At 41.2% G+C, this 20,209-nt stretch overlaps 1 protein-coding gene across 1 annotated transcript in view; it reads right to left on the bottom strand.

The window, feature by feature from the left end:
• cdk14 (cyclin dependent kinase 14) overlaps positions 1-20,209 on the bottom strand; it is a 287,659-nt gene that overhangs the window by 135,256 nt on the left and 132,194 nt on the right. The window contains exon 8 of the mRNA XM_080039284.1: positions 9,376-9,499. Within this exon, the coding sequence (XP_079895410.1) occupies positions 9,376-9,499 (124 nt within the window). The remainder of the gene's footprint in view (positions 1-9,375; positions 9,500-20,209) is intronic.

Consider the following 20,209-nt stretch of genomic DNA (forward strand, 5'->3'; position numbering starts at 1 on the left):
ATTTCCTCTGGCTCTTTTAATAACTCATTAGTTTTGGGGTTCCTAATCTTATGAATAGTGCTTAGTGTTTGTTGTACCCTAATCCTTCTGGCCAATAATTTATTTGCTTTTGGCCCTCCTTCATAGTACGTCTGTTTTACAAACCTCACTTTTTTCTCCACCTCTGACAATAGTATCTTATCTATCTTGCCTCTAATTTCTTTGACCTTCGCAAGTGCCTCCGGGTCATTTGTGTTTTTATGTTGTTTTTCAAACTCTTTTAGTTGCCCTGTTAAGTTTTGATACAGTTCCAGTTTGGTTCTTTTAAGGTGCGCTGTTTGTGCTATGAGCTTCCCTCTTATTACTGCCTTCAGAGCGTCCCAGAGAATAATTGGGTTAACTTCTCCATTATCATTTTCTTCCCTATATCTAGTTATATCTCATTTTATTTCTTTCACTAATTCCTTGTTATTCGGTAGACCTACATTCAACCTCCAGACTGTGTTCTTTCTTCTAGCGGTTAGATTCACTGTCAGATATACTGCACTATGGTCAGACAAGTCAGTAACACCTATCGTACAGTCTTCTACCCTGTGTTTATCCTCCATGGTCATGAGAAAATAGTCTATTCTTGCATAGTTCGAGTGTGGATGTGAATAATGTGTGTAGTCTCTATCTAGTGTATGCCTATCCCTCCATATATCTATAATTCCCAGTTGCTTCAGTTGTATGTTCATGTACTTAGAGATATGTGCCCTAGCTTTTCTTGTACTCGTCGTATCTAAATCATGATTTAGTACCACATTGAAGTCCCCCCCACAAATCAGGATCCCATCCATTTCCACAGCTATGATATCAAAAAGCTCCTTAAAGAATGTCTTATCGCTATCAGGTGGCGCGTACACATTGATTAATGTAACCATTTGTCCTTCCATTTTTCCCTTAACCACCACGTACCTTCCTTCCCTTCCGTCACACATTTCTTTGCTTGTTTCAAATTTCACTGAGTTTTTAATTAGTGTGGCCACCCCTCTCCTATGAGACTGCTTAAATGAGCTATAGAACGTATTGTTGTATCCATATCTTTTAAATTTTTCATGTTCTTGTGATGACAAGTGAGTTTCTTGTAGAAAAATAACCTGCATCTCTTCCTTTCTAAATTTTGTTAACACTTTCCCCCTTTTTATCGGATTGTTCATACCATTAACATTTAATGACACCATTCTAATACCCCTACGTTGCATAGTAATTCCTCTTGAAACATTCTTCTGTTCTCCACATGTCACAGAACACAATATGTAAAATAACAGCAACCGCTGAACTTAAAAAACACATTTTAACAATCAGAACATGAACTTCCAAGGCATTCGGGGGTTTCAAACATGACCCCCTGTTCCCTGTTGGTAGGTGAGGGGTTAAGCCTCTCATAGTGAGAGGGCCCCCCCTAGTGGCGGAGATCTCCTCGGGCGTTGATCTCCCAAGCTCACTATAAGTGTCCAACATCTAACTTCCAGAGCTCCCGGCCGAGAGCTTTATGTGCATTTTCCATACATTATTTTAACCCTTGGTATAATAAAAAATTGCCACAAATGATCTTATAAGTCCGTGCAAACTTTAGTTGTGCCCCAAATGAGCCAGTACCAGCTGTATGCTGTTAAAGTTTGCTTGTAGAAAACGTTTCTTACTCACCACTGCGGTTTTTCGAAAGGACCGTCAAGCCACAAAATAATAGGCTTTATTCAAAAGTTATAAATTTGAAGCTGTGTTCGTGTCCATGTTCTTTCCCAATCGGTCACCGTGGCGCTTCACGTCCTCTATTCTCACCCGTACGATCATCTCCCGATTCTGGTCCACTTGCGCGCTGCCTCCAGTCTCTGCAGCGGTGTCGGTCTCTCCTCTCCCGGGTCCGGGACCTGCCATCCTCTCTCCCGCATCGCCCTCGCCGCGTCTTGAGCGCTGTTGTATACTTTGAATCCTTCAGTCCAGTGCACTCTCAGTGTGTCCCTTGGGGATTGAAATCGAATCCCCCTCTCTTTTAGAATTTTTTTGATACCCGCATATCTCCGGCGTTTAGCCGCCACTTCTGCTGCGTAGTCATGATCAAAAGTCTCAGTTACATACCGGAAGTCCTCGGTAGGTAATGTTTTAAAGAAGGTAAAGCTCCTAAAAATATGGTACAAGGTCACTGTGACCTCACAATATAGAAGGTCACAGTAACCACTGACCTCCACAATGGAAAGAGTTCCTCTTCCAGTCATCTTGTGAGTTTGTGCCAAATTTGATCTAAATCCTTCTGTTCATGAGACTATCCCTGCGTTCCGAATCGCATACTTTCTACTATTTAGTATGGAAGAAAAAAGATTTAAGATTTGAGGCCAAATTTAGGATGGTTAGAAAGACCCGGATGTCTACTCTATTTTTAGTGTTGAAAACAGCATCCTATTTGGGCGATTCTGACCCATAATCCAGTGCGAACCTGAAGTGACGTCGCATCGACGGAGCCTCCATATGAAAACAAACGGGGATGCGACGAATATAAAAGCAAGAGGCAAGATCAAGGGCGCAATGTTATGATGAAATAAAAGAGTAAAAGTATGTCCCAATAGTATGCCTACTGCATCCTAACTAGATTATTTTTATGGTCAGATGTAGTATGTAGAATAGAAAAAAGAAAGAGTATGGGATTCGGAACGCAGGGCAAGAGTTCATGAGGTCACACCCCTGACCTTTAACTTATGATCTCTAAAATTTGATCAGTTCATCCTTCACTCATACTGGACTTCTGTGCAAAGTAGAGGTGTGCACGTGTATATGTGTGTTATGATTTAATAACATGCACTTACTGTACACATGTACACTTGTAACCGGTTAGTAAATCATAACATTTTAGGAAAAATCAATAAACGAAAACCGTTTTTAATTTTTAATTTTAAATAAAGTTTTTAAATATGTTCTTGAGACACATTACTGTTACATCCAAAATAAACTAGGCTATTTGGGGATGATAACAGCTAGTCTGCCGAATCTGTCTGTCCCTATAATGTGTGTGTGAGTGTGTGTGTATCAGCACTGCAGACACAAATGTGCGCACGCACACACACACACACACACACACACACACACACACACACACACAGGGAGTCGCCGTGGTCGGGCTCGAGCCACAGCAACGGACAAGTGATGAACGATAACTTAAAGATTAAAGTTACCCGGTGAACTACGCGCGTAAGTAGCCTGAACATTATGACACCTATTCAACCTGCATAAAAGTGGAGATATAGCTATATTTATCAGGAAATTAAATGACAGGCGAACGCGTGTGTGTGTGTGTGTTTACCATGGACCTATTATAAGAGGTGTGTAAACGAGTGTAGTTTATGTCAACTGTGTGTTTACAGGCTTTAGACGGCGGCCGCACGACACCAATGACATCACGGTTTACCGTGTACACAAGAAAAAATTCCGTTGTGTAACCGTTCAGACATTTTTGTAAACGTTCACACCCCTAGCGCAAAGTTTGAAAAAGATTCCTGAAAGCGTTCATGAGATATTGAGTTCAAACAAAACTACAAAACTATTGTTCTTATACTGTAAGTGAAGTACAATATTCAAGTCCTACAATAAATGCTTATTGAGCTAAGTTTGTACACAGGTTTGATTCAAGTGCATGTGCCTGATCATCATTTTACCTAAAGAGAATATGAGGAGTAGATGCTTCTTTGTTGTATGATTACTGATTTAAAACACATTTTGGTTGCGGACATTTGGTTGGATCAAGCTCTATGAATTCCTTATCTCGTAGACTTTTTAATGCATGTTGATTGGCCCCCTGTACACCTTGTGTTGTTCTCAGAATGTGTTGGGTCCAATCATAATATTTAGCCTACATTAAAGCGGCTACGAGTAACATTTAAATATCTTTTATACAGCCTCATGTTTCCCCTCATAATCATAAATTACCTTTAACAGCAAACGAGACCATCAGTGCAAAGAAATAAGTTTTTATATAGTTTTTATTACTGCGTTTGGTCTGGTCGAACACCCAGTCCGATTTTCGGTTCACGCGTGCATGCTCTATGGTCACATATCCGTATTGATCGCAGATTTCAGTGTGGCGCAGGAACGCGATTTGAGAAGCCTATCCCTCCAGGTGAGGGAAGGGGAGCGGGACGGGAGCCTTGTTTGAGACAGTTATTTGTCGTCATAATGACTGATAACGGGGCTGAACCATCAAAGAAAAAAAATAAAATGCAATGAAGAAAAGCTAAAAGGGAGAGTGATAGGCGGGCGGGAGGGCGTCGCCAAGCAACGTATACACAATTTCACAGAGCGAACCTAGACTGCAGTGTTTACTCCTAAATGAATGAGCGGTAGCCTACTAAAACAAAGTTTACTTTGCCTCACCAGCATCATCAGATGACCATTATTCATCAGAAATAGTCATTATTTACAACAACATAAACACATTACCTCATCGTGAACCATACTAACTGCCGTCTCTCGTTCATTCGCTTTCTGTGAGGACACGGAATCTTTCAGCTCCGTGAGAGGTGACTGCATCAACTCATTGCAATCAGGTGTGTGTGTAGCACTGACTGGCATTAGTTGATGCTGTGTCACTAACCACTCTCACGGAGCCGAAAAGAGTCTGGTGCCCTCACACTTTCAACACACGGACATGCACTATATTGCTTCCTGATCATTTGAATCTCGCACGCCCAGCACGAGCTACAAAACAGCTTCACGACAGCTGGCGTCGTAAAAATACTACCGCTTTTGTCCAAAGGGGACGCCAACGTGCCATGTTACTCGTAGTGGCTTTAACACATTGGTATTTGTCTGGTAGAATGTTAAAGCCCCTGAATCCTTTGAACCTTATAGTTAACATTGGGCTTGCTTTTCTCTATGTTTTCTTGCTGGCTAGTCTAAATTTAAACTTCTGGGAAGTGAGTCTCTACATGCATCCCTACTCTACGTATTTACTGCACATCTCAGTATTTACATTCACTTAACCGACCAACCGACCGCCTTACAGATCACACACTCAGACCCTGGTTCCCCATGGCTATAAGATGTGGTTTGAGTGATCCGATCACAAGTGGACAGCTCTAACTACAGGTGGTAACACTCTCAGGACGCATTGAATACACAATGAGATCGGATCACAAAAACCACATTCAGAGGTGGTTTACGTTGCTTGTGTCCGATGTGTCCGCATTCAAATAGTAGTGTAAACAGGTATGTGACTCTTGTCCACATTAGAGACCTCCTACTCAACTGCCGCCCCCTGCCTGAGTGGAAATATGTTGAAAATGAATCACTGGCGGCTGCAACTAACGTTCATAAAGCGTTTAGTGTCAGCGCAGTTACTTTATTGGTCCATGATTGCAAATGACAAGCTTTCTGTCTTTCTGTTCACTGTGTAATCCAGCGTTTCTCAAAGTGTGGGGCGCGGCCCACTGGTGGGGAATAGAGACATGACAGGTGGGGCGCGAGGAACGGGAGGAAATTTCACTTTCACTTTTTTTTTTTTTTTTTTTTATTATATTCTTAGATATTTTTTTTTTTTACTATGCTTTAATTTTCTATATACACTGTAAATCACTTTATGATTCTGTCTGTGAAAAGCGCTATATAAATAAATGTAAATTACTTATTTTTCCTGTAGGCTTTTAATTTTTAGGTAGGAGCGAAAGTTTGACAGACATAGCAACAGTAACTAATGGGGGCGGGGCTAAGCGGAACAAACTTTCGCGCGGATGGGTAGCAGGCTAGTGTGTGGACCACAATTACACAAAATGGATAAATTTGTGACACGCACCTCAAAGGTCGTCGAGCCAGAGCCAGCGCCTGCAGAGAAACAAAAATCTGGCGGGCCTAATCAACCAAAAAGCCAACCGAAAAGAAAATATGATGAAGGGTATCTTGCTCTTGGATTCACGGCAGCGGTGGTGGGGGCAGAGGAGAGACCCCTGTGTGTTCTGTGTCTAAAACCGCTAGCAGCAGACAGCATGAGACCCAACAAATTAAAGAGACACCTAGAGACCACACACCCCAATCACGTCAATAAGCCACTTGATTTCTTTCAAAGAAAACTGGCAGAGTACCGTCAACAGGAGAAGCGCATGGTAAAAGCTGCATCAGTAAACAGTAAAGCTCAAATGGCTTCATATAGAGTTGCATACAGAATTGCACAATGCAAAAAACCACACACAGTTGCTGAGCAGCTCATTCTCCCCGCTGCAATAGACATGGTGTCAGTCATGCTTGACGAGACAAGCGCAGCAAAATTAAAAGCTGTCCCCCTGTCAAACGACACAGTTGCGAGACGTATATGCGACATTGCAAGTGATCTTGAGGAACAACTCGTAGACAAATGAAAAGAAAGTCGTTTTGCTTTACAAGTGGACGAAGCTACTGACAGCAATAAAGACTGCCTGTTCATCGCATACGTCCGCTTTGTGAATGGCGAGTCACTGTGCGAGGATTTGCTGTTTTGCAAATACATAAAAAATAGAGCCACTGCTGATGAGCTGTTCAAGATAATGGACAGTTTCCTCAAAGAACACAACCTTAAATGGGAAAACTGTGTGGGCTTTTGCTCTGATGGCGCACAGACCATGGCAGGGTCAAGAAACGGGCTGCAGGCTCTAATAAAGAGGGTTGCGCCAAATGCGCATTGGACACACTGTGTCATTCACCGGGAAGCGCTTGCGTCAAGGCAGCTCAGCCCCGAACTCAATGAGGTTTTGACAGATGTGAGCGCGGTAAATTTTATCAAAACCCGACCACTGAAAGCACGACTGTTCTCTGCACTGTGTGAGGAAATGGGAGCTGATCATACAGCCGTGCTGTTTCACAGCGAAGCAAGGTGGCTCTCCCGGGGCAAAGTGCTGTCGCGCGTCTTTGAGCTCAGGGCAGAGATTTGGATCTTTTTGGAGGAGGAGCGCATGCATGAGGCTGCAAGCAAGTTCAGTGATGAACAATTTCTGTTGAAGCTGGCCTACCTCAGCGATATGTTTGGCAAGCTGAATGAGTTAAATCTTCAGCTCCAAGGCAAGGATAAGCACATACCCTAACTGGCAGACAAAATCACTGCGTTCTCCCGAAAGCTCGAGGGATGAACTCGACCAACAAAATATTGATGCCTTTGAGAACCTGGGTGAGGTTGCTGAAATCACCGATTCTGGTGCCACCACAGTGATCCCCTGCATCAAGCAACACATCTCCTCCCTGAGAGAACTGTTTCACAAATACTTCCCCATCAACAGTGCTCAGTACAACTGGGTTATGGATCCATTCAATGCAGCAGGTTGGTATTTCGACATTTTATTGAATATTATGCTCATATATTATACATGCATTTTATCTGTGTTGTATGCTACTTACTAATTGGAATGGATTGTTGTCAAACAGATTTATTTGTATTTATTATGCAATGAAAAATAAAGTAAGCCTATTAATTTATATTCTATATGCAGCACCTGCTGATTTCATGTCTGCTGAGGAGGACCAGTTTATTGAACTGACATCTGACTCCACCCTGAGGCTGAGGTTCACCACTCAGACTCTTTCTCAATTCTGGTTTGGAGTGGAGAGGGAGTATCCACTCATCGGGCAGACAGCTGTGTCCATTCTTCTCCCCTTTACCACATCTTATCTGTGTGAGATAGACTTTTCAGCTGTTGCTTCACTCAAAACGAAGTACAGGTCTCAGCTGAACATTGAGCATGACTTAAGAGTGGCAGTGTCAAGCCTGCAACCCCGATTTGAAAAGCTGTGCAGTGCAAAACAGGCTCATTGCAGCCACTAATGCTGGAGTACTGTAAAACTCATGTTCACTTGCCCTGTCTTGCCAAATGCATAGCTCTTCCTTTTTTTTAACAGATTGCAAAGTGGCACTTTTATTTTATTTATTATTGAACTTGATGCAAGTTATTTTATGTTATTGAGTTTGAATGTATACAACATGATGTTACTTGATGTTCAATAAATTTGAAAATGTTAAGCTTGGCATTAGCGTTGTGTTGGAGCGATGGGGGCAGGTGGGGCTTGAAAACTCCCCCTTGTCCAAAGTGGGGGATGACAAAAAAAGTTTGAGAACCACTGGTGTAATCTGATAACACACTGCTATTGACTGGTGCCCTGCAGGGCTGTGAAACGCTAACTTCCTGTTCTTATCTGCTTTAAAATAAAAGTAATCAGATTAAAGTTACTCATCAAAGTCACTGTGCGTTACTTTTTCTGTCATTTTCCTTAGTGAAACATTTTACATAACTGCACAAATGACTGCGATTTAATGTAAATAAATGTGCGCGCATGTGTCTCTAAACGCTCCAACTGCTCCTCTCGTCTTTTTGGTAGCGCCCCTCGTCTCTGACATGCAGCGTGTGTGTGTGCCTGTGTGTGTGTGTGTGTGTGTGTGTGTGTGCATTAGCATTACGGCCGAGTCTAAGCTGAACTTTGGCGCAAAACAAAGTTTTCCCCCCGATGAAATATAGCGTCTGCTATGGGGATATTTAGGATTCGGGTACGGTGACGTTGAAGAGATAGAAGTGTTTAAAACTTGGAAACTTATAGTCACGTGGCGACCGGTGGCCGCACACACCCAGTCTATCAACACATGAGACATTGCATAAAAGTCAAATTAATGCATGAGAGTGAAGGGCCAAGCACGTTAACTTTAAAGACACTGCTACTGTCTTTGCACTTTGAAGGAATGCATTTATTTTCATGGGGGGAAAAAGGTTTTTTTTTATTACATTTTTCAAACCATAATTTTTATTATTTTGAAAACAGTATGCCTATAGGCTACTAGCATACAAGCTTTATTCTATATATTTTCAATGATTCTTAATATGTGCATGTTTTTAAATTGAGATGAGTTTCAAAACCTATAAAGTAACGTTTAAAGTAACTTGTAATCTAACTTAGTTACTTTTAACATCAAGTAATCAGTGAAGTAACTAAGTTATTATTTTAAGGAGTAACTACTAATCAGTAATCGGATTACTTTTACAAAGTAACTATGGCAACACTGTAACAGGCTTTAAATGTGAAGGCTCACAGGAAATGTTCTGTTTGCAAGTAAAGTAACTTAACTACATTCATTTAAAAAGCCGTGTTAGGCTACCGGTGGTGACAAAGACTTTATCAGACGTTAGAAAAGCCGAGCAGTGTACACATCTTTCACTAGCCAAGGTGGCGGTGATTTTAATAGTAAATACGATAAAAACTGTGGCACTGTACAGCCCTGTATGTTGACTTGTTTGAACCCCGCCGGTTAAAAACAGCAACGCAAACGGAAATGATGTACGTGTTGATTTACATACAGAGCGGGTAAATGGAATCAGAACACAAGTGGACAAATGAGTGAAAAGTGTCCAGGCCACTCACCAAAGTCAGCCAGCTTGAGTTCTCCTGTGTCACTGATGAGCAGGTTCTGTGGTTTGAGGTCCCGGTGCAGGATGTACCTCTGGTGGATGTAGGACAGGCCTCGCAGTAACTGGAACAGGAACAACTACAACACACAGGGAGAAGCATTGTTTCACAGGCGTATATACTGTATGGAACTGTGAAACATTTCTACAACATGGTGAAGACAGGTTTGCACATCTGTTTAAACCACATTAGGTCATTTACATGAATATCAATACTCCTTTAATCTAACTATCCTCCCATCGCTCTGCCTGAATTTACATCTCTGTGTTGTGTTCCATTAAAGTGAGCTGCAGGAGAGAGTGGAGCTGTGTGCTAACCCTATGCATCACTAAGGTAGGGGCAGAAGGGATTTCCATACTGTGTCCATCACACATATCAATACAGAGCCATCAGACAACAACACTGCCATCATTTGCTCCAGTCGGACTATTGAACAGTGTTCAACAGACAGATGACACAAGCCCCCCCATCTCAATTCACAGCTGGATTGCAGCTCACTGCTGCATTGACTGGCACATTCAAACAGAGTAGGAAATAAAGCTGTCTATTGCTGCCTCACAATGGCCTCTTCAGTAAATATATTGTGGCTTTGATACATTTAATCAATTTTGCCTGGTTCATAATAGTGTATATAATTTTGCGGGGGTGTCTTTGAAAGTGGAAAAGAAAAGAAAAAGATGACAGACATGTATGCAGGTGTTACAGACATAGTTAAAGCAAACAACCAGAGCTAGTCGGGGCTGATGCCACTTTTTCATTTTCTGTGAGGGGCAGTGAATTACAGTCAGCATGACAGGAGGGGCCAATGAGGCAGTATCACAGGAATAGTTTCAATCAGCTAACTTTGACACAGAGGTGTTAGGAAAACACCCCTCCATCAAAAACCTTTCTAGTCTATATGCTATCAGGCTGTTGGTCTGTTGTGTTCATTAGGTATGTATCTCACTGTCATTTACAAGTTCAAATTAAAGTTAAATGAATGAATAAATACATATTCAATTAAAATTGTTATCACTTGATTTTTCTTGATTTTACTTGGCGCTATGGGGATAATGCCCTGGATATTAGAACAGGCAGCTGTCAGTTTGATGATCTCTGCTTAACCCACCATACATAGTCAGACTCAGTTCAAAACTAACTAGTGAACATGGTAAGATAAGCTCTTTAATGGTCAGTTAAAGCGGCTACGAGTAACATTTAAATATCTTTTAAACAGCCTCATGTTTCCTCTGATAATCATAAATTACCTTTAACAGCAAACGAGACCATCAGTGCAAAGAAAGACGTTTTTAAATAGTTTTTATTACTCCTTTTGGTCTGGTCGCACACCCAGTCCGATTTTCGGTTCGCTCGTGCAAGCTCTATGGTCACATATCTGTATTGGTCGCAGATTTCAGTGTGGCGCTGCAACGTGAATTGAGAAGCCTATCCCTCCAGGTGAGGGAAGGGGAGCGGGAGCCTTGTTTGATACAGTTATTTGTCGTCATAATGGCTGATAACGGGGCTGAACCATCAAAGAAAAAAAAGAGAATGCAATGAAGAAAAGCTAAAAGGGAGAGTGATATAGGCTACGGGGGACGAGGGCGTTGCCAAGCAACGTGTATACAATTTCACGAGAGCGAAACTAGACTGCAGTGTTTACTCCTAAATGAATGAGCGGTTGGTACTAACACAAAGTTTGCTTTGCTTCACCATCATCAGATAACCATTATCTGAAATATTAATTATTTACAACAACATAAACACATTACCTCATCGTGATCCATACTAACTGCCGTCTATCGTTCATTCGCTTTCTGTGAGGAGTCGGACACGTAATCTTTCAGCTCCGTGAGAGAGAGAGTAGTTAGGTGACACTGCTGCATAAACTCATTGCAATCAGGTGCGTGTGGCAGTGACTGGCATTAGTTCATGCAGTGTCAAAACCACTCTCACGGAGCCGAAAAGAGTCCTCACACTTTCGACACACGGACATGCACTATATTGCTCCCTTCTCAGTTCACACTCACGCGCCTGGCACGAGCTAGAAAACAGCTTAGCGACAGCGGGCGTCGTAAAAATACTACCGCTTTTGTCCAAAGGGGACGCCAACGTGCCATGTTACTCGTAGTGGCTTTAATGTAGGAATGACTATTGAAAGATGTTGATGGTGATGAGCAATTCTCACTAGAGTAAAAAGTGTGCCTACTTACCCTGTTCTCCCTACAAGCCAGTAGTCATTGGTGACACTAAGCTCTTCCAGTACATTTTGAAGCATAAAACCTTAGTGTAACCGAAAATGAATGCCACTAACGTTCATGAAGCGGTGTGTGTGTGTGTGTGTGTGTGTGTGTGTGTGTGTGTGTGTGTGTGTGTGTGTGTGTGAGTGAGAGAGAGAGAGAGAAAGAGAGCAACCGTCGGAATCATGATTCATTATTAGTTCATCACTAATGGAGTTGAATCAGTGATATCATCTAAGGTGTGACTGCTACATGAACAACAATCCATCATCAGTACACCAATAAACACACCGCTGTTCGCCATGAAATATTTAATAACATCAAACCCTGGGCAGGCAGTTATTAACCAAGATAAGCATTGAATTGGCTCAGCTCTATTTTACATAGAATGTAATGGAACTTGTTTTTTCTGTATTGACGAAGCTCCACGGCTGGCTCCCCATGATGAAGCGTTGGTTTCAGTCGGGTTCAGATTTATTTTTTTCCACCCCGAGACATGAGCAAATCAGACACATGACAGATTATACTACCTATTAATCACCTGATTACCCAGAGCCCAAATGTTTTTTCAATGTAAATGAATGTCAGTTACATTCACCTTCCCCGCTGGCCAGGCCCGGCCTGCACTCACACCGCTCCAACAGATCCTAGTAGGCACCATTGCTTCTTGCCTATACGTCACCACGTCTTAATAAGCTTTGGGTTTTGGGGCATATTTGTAACCGATTGTTGGAATTTTTTAATCTGGTCAAATTTGTAGAAAAACTTCCACATCCACATCGGACCAAAGGCAACATTATTTTAAATGTATGCTGCGGGCATGGACGTGGCCTTTTGGGTCACGGAGAATATAATATTGACATCAGGATGTTCAAAGGTAGTTCATTTTGTTTTATGATGGATCATTGTTAATTAAGTTTTTTTGTTTTCTGTTTTCTAGTAAAATACATGTCTGTGTTTCACTCATCTCAGTAAGTTCTCATCTGAACATATGTATGTCATTCAAGCATTTCTGAATTGTATTTTAAATCTGTTGCAGCCTTCAAAACCGCGAAACGAACGCTGCATTTCTCGGCCGCATATGAAGGAGCCTTGCAAATGGGACAAGCCTTTGCGCAATCAGTCTTCAAATGCAGCCTTCGTAGGCTGCGGCCTCTCAAATGGGATCCAGCTGTAGTCTGTTGAGTCAGCATGCTAACTAGCATCTGAGCCCAGCTGAGAGCAGCTAACTGTCACTCAACCAGGCCATGCCCCTAACTATTCATACATTCAAACCTCTTACAGAAATTAAAAGAATTAGACTGTTCTAAAAGTTATGTCATGGAAAAGATACCTTAAACCATACAGAGTCAAACTAGTTTCCGTACCAGGCTTTATATGTTTCATTCTTCTATTGTAATTGGCATTTAAACATTGCACTTCCACACAGGCTTCATGCAGGAATGGAGGAGGTTGGTACTTGCTTCAATTATAAATGAAGCAAACAAATCGTGTGTGGATAACCAATCAATATGTCTATAGTCTAGTACTGCCACACAGACCATACTGTATAGGAGTCATCTGGCAGAATGAGTATTAACTAGGGCTGTCAAAATTAACGCGTAAACGCAGGGTGATTAATTTCTGGAATTATCGGCGTACATTTTTTGTAATGCATTTAACGCATGTGCAGAATGATCCGCCCCGTGCATCCCACCGGCTCTGTAGACTACAGTCAGTCTAACGTTGTGGCTGACCCAGGATCAGTAGCTGCGCGCAGCCAAACATAGCAGCACGTTAGCCCGTGCCGTGTTTTAAGGTTTTAAGCTGCTAACGGTCACGTCTGTGTCGGGGGCATAGATAGTATATAAAATCAACTGCCACGGGCAGAGATTGGCAGTTGATGTCGGGAGCAACAGGAGGAGAAACATTGTCCGCTCTGTTCAGAGCCCGTGAGGACACAAGTGTCTGCAGTTTTAAGAGGTGTGTGTGAGTAGACATCAACATAACGTCGGCTTCCTGGCACACATGAACAGTCCCCTAGGACGTGGACGCGCGTACAAACGCACTCACGCACACACACACCGCGGACTGTAATCAAGTTGTATTCAAGAATGCACAACCTATAGATTCACCAAATAAATGCCATTCTATAGCATATCCTATATTTGCCCAAAGACATAGTAAAGAGACAGAACAATTAAATTATGGTTTGGTAGGTAGGACTATATATTTTAGTTTGATTAAAATTTATTTTCAGTATTAAAACCATCATTTGGATTTTCAATTAATAAAAATACTAATTTTAAATGTACATATACACCTTCTGTCCTTTATCTTTCCGTTCATACAACAATATACAGAGAACATTTGAATTTTTCAAGCATATTTCAAATGGTAAAATTAATCATGATTAATCCACAGAATCCTGTGATTAATCTGATTAAAAATGTTAATCGTTTGACAGCCCTAGTATTAACATTATGCTGATTTAACTCTATATGAAAGCAAACTGACTAGAAACGATAATGAAAATACATTTTTCTAAAAGCAACCTGTTTTACAAATGCAGATGCTATACTTGGTCAATTAGTTCAGGTAAGGAACTGCTGCTTGTTTCAAAGTCCCATCCTTTACATCAGGGGTGTCCAAACTTTTTTCACTGAGGGCCACATACAGAAAAATCTACGAAGGGCCGGGCCACTTTGCAAAATTAACACATTTATCAGGACATGTAGCTGCTCTGATGTTTAGTTTCATAGTGTTTTCGTACATTGTAATCCTTCTTCACGGTAACACTTTCCTTGCACATTAAACAGACACATTTCCCCTCTTGTTAAATGCCATTGATACACCCAGTGTTTTTTGCTTTTACGTCCAATGTCCAGCTGGGTGAAAATAGTAGCCAGCCGAGATCCCGCCCCTCCAAGGGAGGTCCGGGGGTATGCCCCCCGGGAGATTTTTTAAAGTTTTTAAAGTGAAATGCATGAATCTGGTGCACATTGAGAGGGAAATTAAGCTGAAGAATTTTGTATGAAAAAAATGGAGACACTGTGTCAGATGAATTAGAAGCTATTGGAGAAGGACACATGGATTTTCCATAATAATATTAATTTAAAATAAAATGTTATGCAGGGTCCTCTGGGATGGGCTTGGTGCTCTTTTTCTTTTTTGGGACATATTTCTCTGTAATATAATGAGTGCATTTAAATTATTTAAAAATTAAAAGGGCCATATTACATTATATTTTTAAAATGTGCCACGGGCCAATCAATCAGTTTTGACAACCCTGCACTAGTGGGTTAACTAAGAAATGCAAAAAAAAAAAAAAAAGATATATATATTTTTTTTTTTCCAAAGGGCCATATTACATTATATCTTTAAAATCGGCCGAGGGCCAATAAAAAGCGGCCCGCGGGCCGTAGTTTGGACACCCCTGCTTTACATGCTCAACCATCAAGCCACAATCATGTTACACTAGCAGCATTACACTGTTTCTGCCTTTTATAGTCAGAACTAACGGCAAGCGGAACAAACTACAGATAGACTCAACAGGCCCAGTGACATGTCATCCATGTCACGCCAACTTGAAGGTCACAACATAAGAGCATGGATCAATCAACATAGACAAGAGTCTGGTTCAAAACACAAACCTTTGGATTCATTGAAGAATGTTCAAAGCCGTGTTTTGCTGAAATAGGTAAAAGTGGTGAAATCAGTGAGGGAGAGCTAAGATGAAGCTGTGTTTAATGAAGTGAAAAGAGTTTACCATCTGTCAGCAGGCACTGAACCAGCCCTAATCTATCCCACTAGGCATCTGTACACTGGTGTCCTTAATGGACTGAATCAAGAGACAGCACCAACTTGCACTGTGGCACTGGCCACACACAACTATAACGTTCCGCAGATTCCCAGAGTCGTCTTGGGCTTATTTTTTAATGAGCATCTGTGTTGAATTGCAGTGTGTGTAAATAGTAGACTCCTGAAGCACAACTTCACACACCATCAAACCCCAGACAAAGTGTCTTTAAAGAACCCCTATTATGCTTTTTCAACTTTTATGACCTATAAACGTTGTTATAATGATTTATAGTCATGTAGACGTATTCCCTGCTGACCGTCTAGGTTGGCTGTGCAGAGCGCTAAACACTAGGGCAGCCGGTCGCGATTCACTTGTTAAAATTTCCGGGATTTATTACGTAGATCAATCCGGATTTTTCCATGTATGTTAATGCTGCAACATGCTCAGGCACGCTCCGGCCATGCCCCCACCTGCCTGCTCAAATCTGCCCATGTGCTGCTGAAAGTGTTCCGGAAGGTAACCAATCACAACGGAGTGGGGTTGGCAGGAGGGGGGCGAGGGGGCGGAGAAGGACGAAGCAGAGTGTGGACAGAGGAGGCTGAAATCGCTGAGATGAGAGGAAGAGCTTCCCGAAAATCTACATGGTTTTTTGTGCTGTGATTCGTGTCAGGTTGTCATTAATGAGAAATTAAGACCAGAAAAGTAGTATAATAGGAGATCTTAATTCTAACTTTTTTTTGTGGACATGTTTTCAAGTCCAAATAGCTCTCCTTTGCTTGTTTGCATAGTTATACCTATGAGAGCCACTACATCTCATTAAAGATGAACAACATATCACAATGGAGACCCGGGAATGTTGAGCAATTGAAGTTGTAGTTCAAGCAAGAATGGGAAATTATTTTTCTTTAAAACTGTCAACAATTAATGTCTCAGTTCCCAAACGCTAACTCAGTGTTGTTAAAAGAATGGGTGATCAGTTGCTGCTGGGCCGGGCCCAGCAGCAGACCCGGGTTCGATTCCCGCCCGTGGTTGTTCTCTGCATGTCACTCCCCTCTCTGCCCCATTTCACCCATGGGCGTAAAATTGCTTATGGACGGTGTGGACGTGTCCATACCAATATTCAAATGTGCTGAAATTGTCCACACCAATATGAGAACGAGATGACAACGACGAGAAAGGGTTAATGCATTGCCTCTTTATAGTCCCGCCTTATGTAGGCCTATTTTGTGATTGGCTTTGCCTCCTGTTGGTTGTCGTGGGTTGTGTTTCGGTTAGCGGTGATTGGTTGCTTAATTTGAGAGCGGTAAAACCGTGTAAAACAGCTTCTGCTGTCATTTTGGGGCGGAATTAATCAGCTCAGCTGCTGCGCTGTGAATGCGGCTGAAGGAAAAATGTCAGGGAAGAAAAGGAAATGAGAAGACATTCGGAACTATTTTCACCAAACAACAGTAATTTAAGTTAGTAATCAAACATCTCATTGTAACACTGACAATGACATACTGTATGTAAGTCTAATCAAGCGTCGTTGATCTGACAGGACATGTCTGTCTGGACCACCGGCCATGCAAAGCGAAGTCTTTGCTTTTTATTTGTCCTGCAGGTTATACGATGCCGACAGGCTACATTATAATAAAAGAGAAAATAAGAGCAAAACTGCTCTGCTATGTGCTGTAGTAAAGCTAGGTCGCCTTGGAAACAATTAAGCCCCCGTAGACCGCGAGCAGTTTCGCCAAATTGTGTGACGTTTCGCCAAAATGCGTCCCCACCAATATGAACATCAAAGTTACGCCACTGATTTCACCTCTGTCTCTCTGCACTATCAATAAAGCATAAAAATGCCAAAAAAAGATATATAAAAAAAAGACATGCCATTCTTCCAACTTTTTTTAAACATGTTGCAATTTTCTAATTCTATATCTGTGTATATTTACAAAAAACAATAACGTTTATCAGTTGAAACAAATTATGATGTATTTGTACTGTTATTTATTGAATACATTTCGAAAAAGGATAAGGAAATGATCACATTCTGATTCATTCACAGTTTTACATTTAGCAGGAAGGTTAAGGTAAAACTATCCAGGTCTAACAAGAAGAACAGGATTCTCACATACTGTCAACGTTTTAAACCTTTAAAGATAATGTTAACAGAAGTTTGTGTACTTTGGGAAACGTTTAAGAAGATGATCTTTAAATACTTCCCAACTGTACATTCACAAATCATCTCCTGAACACCATCAGCACTTACAGTACTTTGAAAGTATTGAATAACTACGTGTGTCTTTGAATTGGTGCCAAGTTACAATGTTCTTTCCAGGACACTGAAAACCCTGGGGAATGATTAAGAGAGGAAAGACCTCCTCGATAGAAGTAAGCCATCATTAAGTAGAATGCCTGACTGTTTTGCTTGTTAAGAGAATGTGTTCATCTATGGGTCTAACAGATGTGTGGCGGCTGAACCACCCAACGGACAGAGATTACAGTTTTTACTGAGGAGCCCACAAAGTCTATTCAAGAATAGATTTTTTTCTAATTTCTAGCTCGTTACTGCCTGCCACATTGTCCTGTTTAATTGATAGCATTCTGTTTATGGACCATGCCATGGTCAGACTACAAATGACCCCATATCAGGAAACAGAAAGATCACAGATGTGGCGTTTTAATTCATCTTTATTACAAGATGTGGGATTTAAGGAAACTCTTCGAGCCCAAATTAGGCTGTATTTGGAGACCAATGTCTCCACAGCTCCCTCTGCCATAGTGGCCTTTCTAAGGGGATTTATTATTCAATATTCTTCTCATAAGAAGAAGGTCAATGTTGCTAAACTCACAGATCTAGAAAAGAGAATGAAGAACACCGAAGCTAAATTAAAAAGGAATATATCTGAATCTATTTTAAAATAATTGACCCACCTTAAATATGAATGTAATATTATAATATCCAAAAAAACTGAATATTTTTTGTTCAGGGCCAAGCAGACTATTTTTGAATCGGGGGATAAAGCAGGGAAATTTTTGGCCAGGTACATTAAACAAAAATAGTTCAAATCTTCTGTAACAGCAGTGACGACTGGGGATGGAAGCCTGGCAACTAAATCTAGGGAAATAAATGATGCATTCAAGACATTTTATATAAATCTTTATACATCTGAAAGCACTGCCACTGACAAAGAGATAATGTAATTTCTTGACAAATGAAACCTTCCTAAACTGAGTAGCTCTCAACAGGAGGACTTGGATTCACCTATTAGTTCCCAGGAGATACTTAATGCGATTAAGGCCCTACCAGCAGGTAAATCCCCAGGCCAAGACGGGTTTACGGCAGAATTCTTTAAAAGTTATGCAGAAGACCTATTACCATTATTTGAAAACATGCTTACAGAAGCATTTGAATTTGGCAAATTACCTCCCTCCTTAAACCAGGCAATTATCACACTTATACTTAAAAAAGAAAAGGACCCGACTGACTGTAAAAGCTATCGTCCACTAAGTTTAATATCTGTTGATTGTAGACTTTTATCTAAAATACTTGCAAATAGATTGGATAAAACACTTAGGTCACTTATCTATCCGGACCAAGTGGGCTTTATTAGACAAAGAAATTCCTCTGATAATGTGAGACGTCTTATAAATATTATGTGGTCGGTGCGGGACTCCAACGATCCAACAGCAGCTATCTCACTTGACGCTGAGAAAGCGTTTGATAGGCTGGAGTGGAGGTATATGTTTCATACGCTTAAAGCTTTTGTATTTGGTCAAACATTTCTCAGATGTATAGATATTCTCTACAGAGACCCACAGGTGAGAACAAATGGTCTGATTTCCTCTTACTTCACACTTCACACCCGGCAGGGCTCTGCTCTGTCGCCAGGGCTTTTTTGTCTAGCTCTTGAGCCTCTTGCGGCAGCTATTCGGAAGAATCAGAATATTCAGGGAGTTAAAATAAAGTCTACACATAAGCTTCTGCTTTACGTGGACAACATTTTGTGGCTTGCCTCGGACCCAGCCAGATCTGTCCCAGGATTATTGGACGTTATTAAGTCATTCTCTAAAATATCAGGGTATAAAGTCAACTGGTCGAAGTCAGAGGCCCTTCCATTGACCTCATACTGCCCAAAAACTTTATTTCAGGCAGGGCTATTTCAGTGGCCTACTGAAGGCATAAAATATCTTGGCATTCTCTTCCCTCACCAAATTGATAAAATAATCGATAAGAATCTGGACCCACTTTTTAATAATATGTCATATTAGTCATATATATATATTAGATACAGATAGATGGTCACCACTATTCTTATCATTATGGGGAAAGGTCAATGTCCTGAAGATGAACTGTATCCCAAGGTTGAATTATTTGCTTCAATGTCTTCCTATTGCAATACCCCAGAAATACTTTAAAAGGTTCGACCAAATTTGCAAAACGTTTTTATGGAATGGCAAACGTGCGGATAAAGTTAGAAAGGCTTCAGGTTCCAATCAATAAGGGTGGCACGGGCCTCGCCAAGCTAGCCCTGTATCATTATGCCTTCTGTCTGAGACATATTGCTCAGTGGACACTGCCACCTGAGAGAGCCCCTCCCTGGTTTGAGATTGAACAGAGATTGTTTTCCCCACTTGCCCCTATAAATGCTCTGTCTAGCACTATACCCTCCAAATTAAAATCTCACCCTATCATATCCAACCTCTTTAATGTGTGGAAGAAGTTTACTAAAGCTTTTAATATCAATGTCTATCTATCTTAATTCTGAATCTTGTATTTGGGATAACCCAAAGTTACGTATTAATAAAC

This window comes from Ammodytes marinus (genome assembly GCF_949987685.1).
Source record: "Ammodytes marinus genome assembly, chromosome: 13".
In the NCBI taxonomy this organism is placed as follows: Eukaryota; Metazoa; Chordata; class Actinopteri; order Uranoscopiformes; family Ammodytidae; genus Ammodytes; species Ammodytes marinus.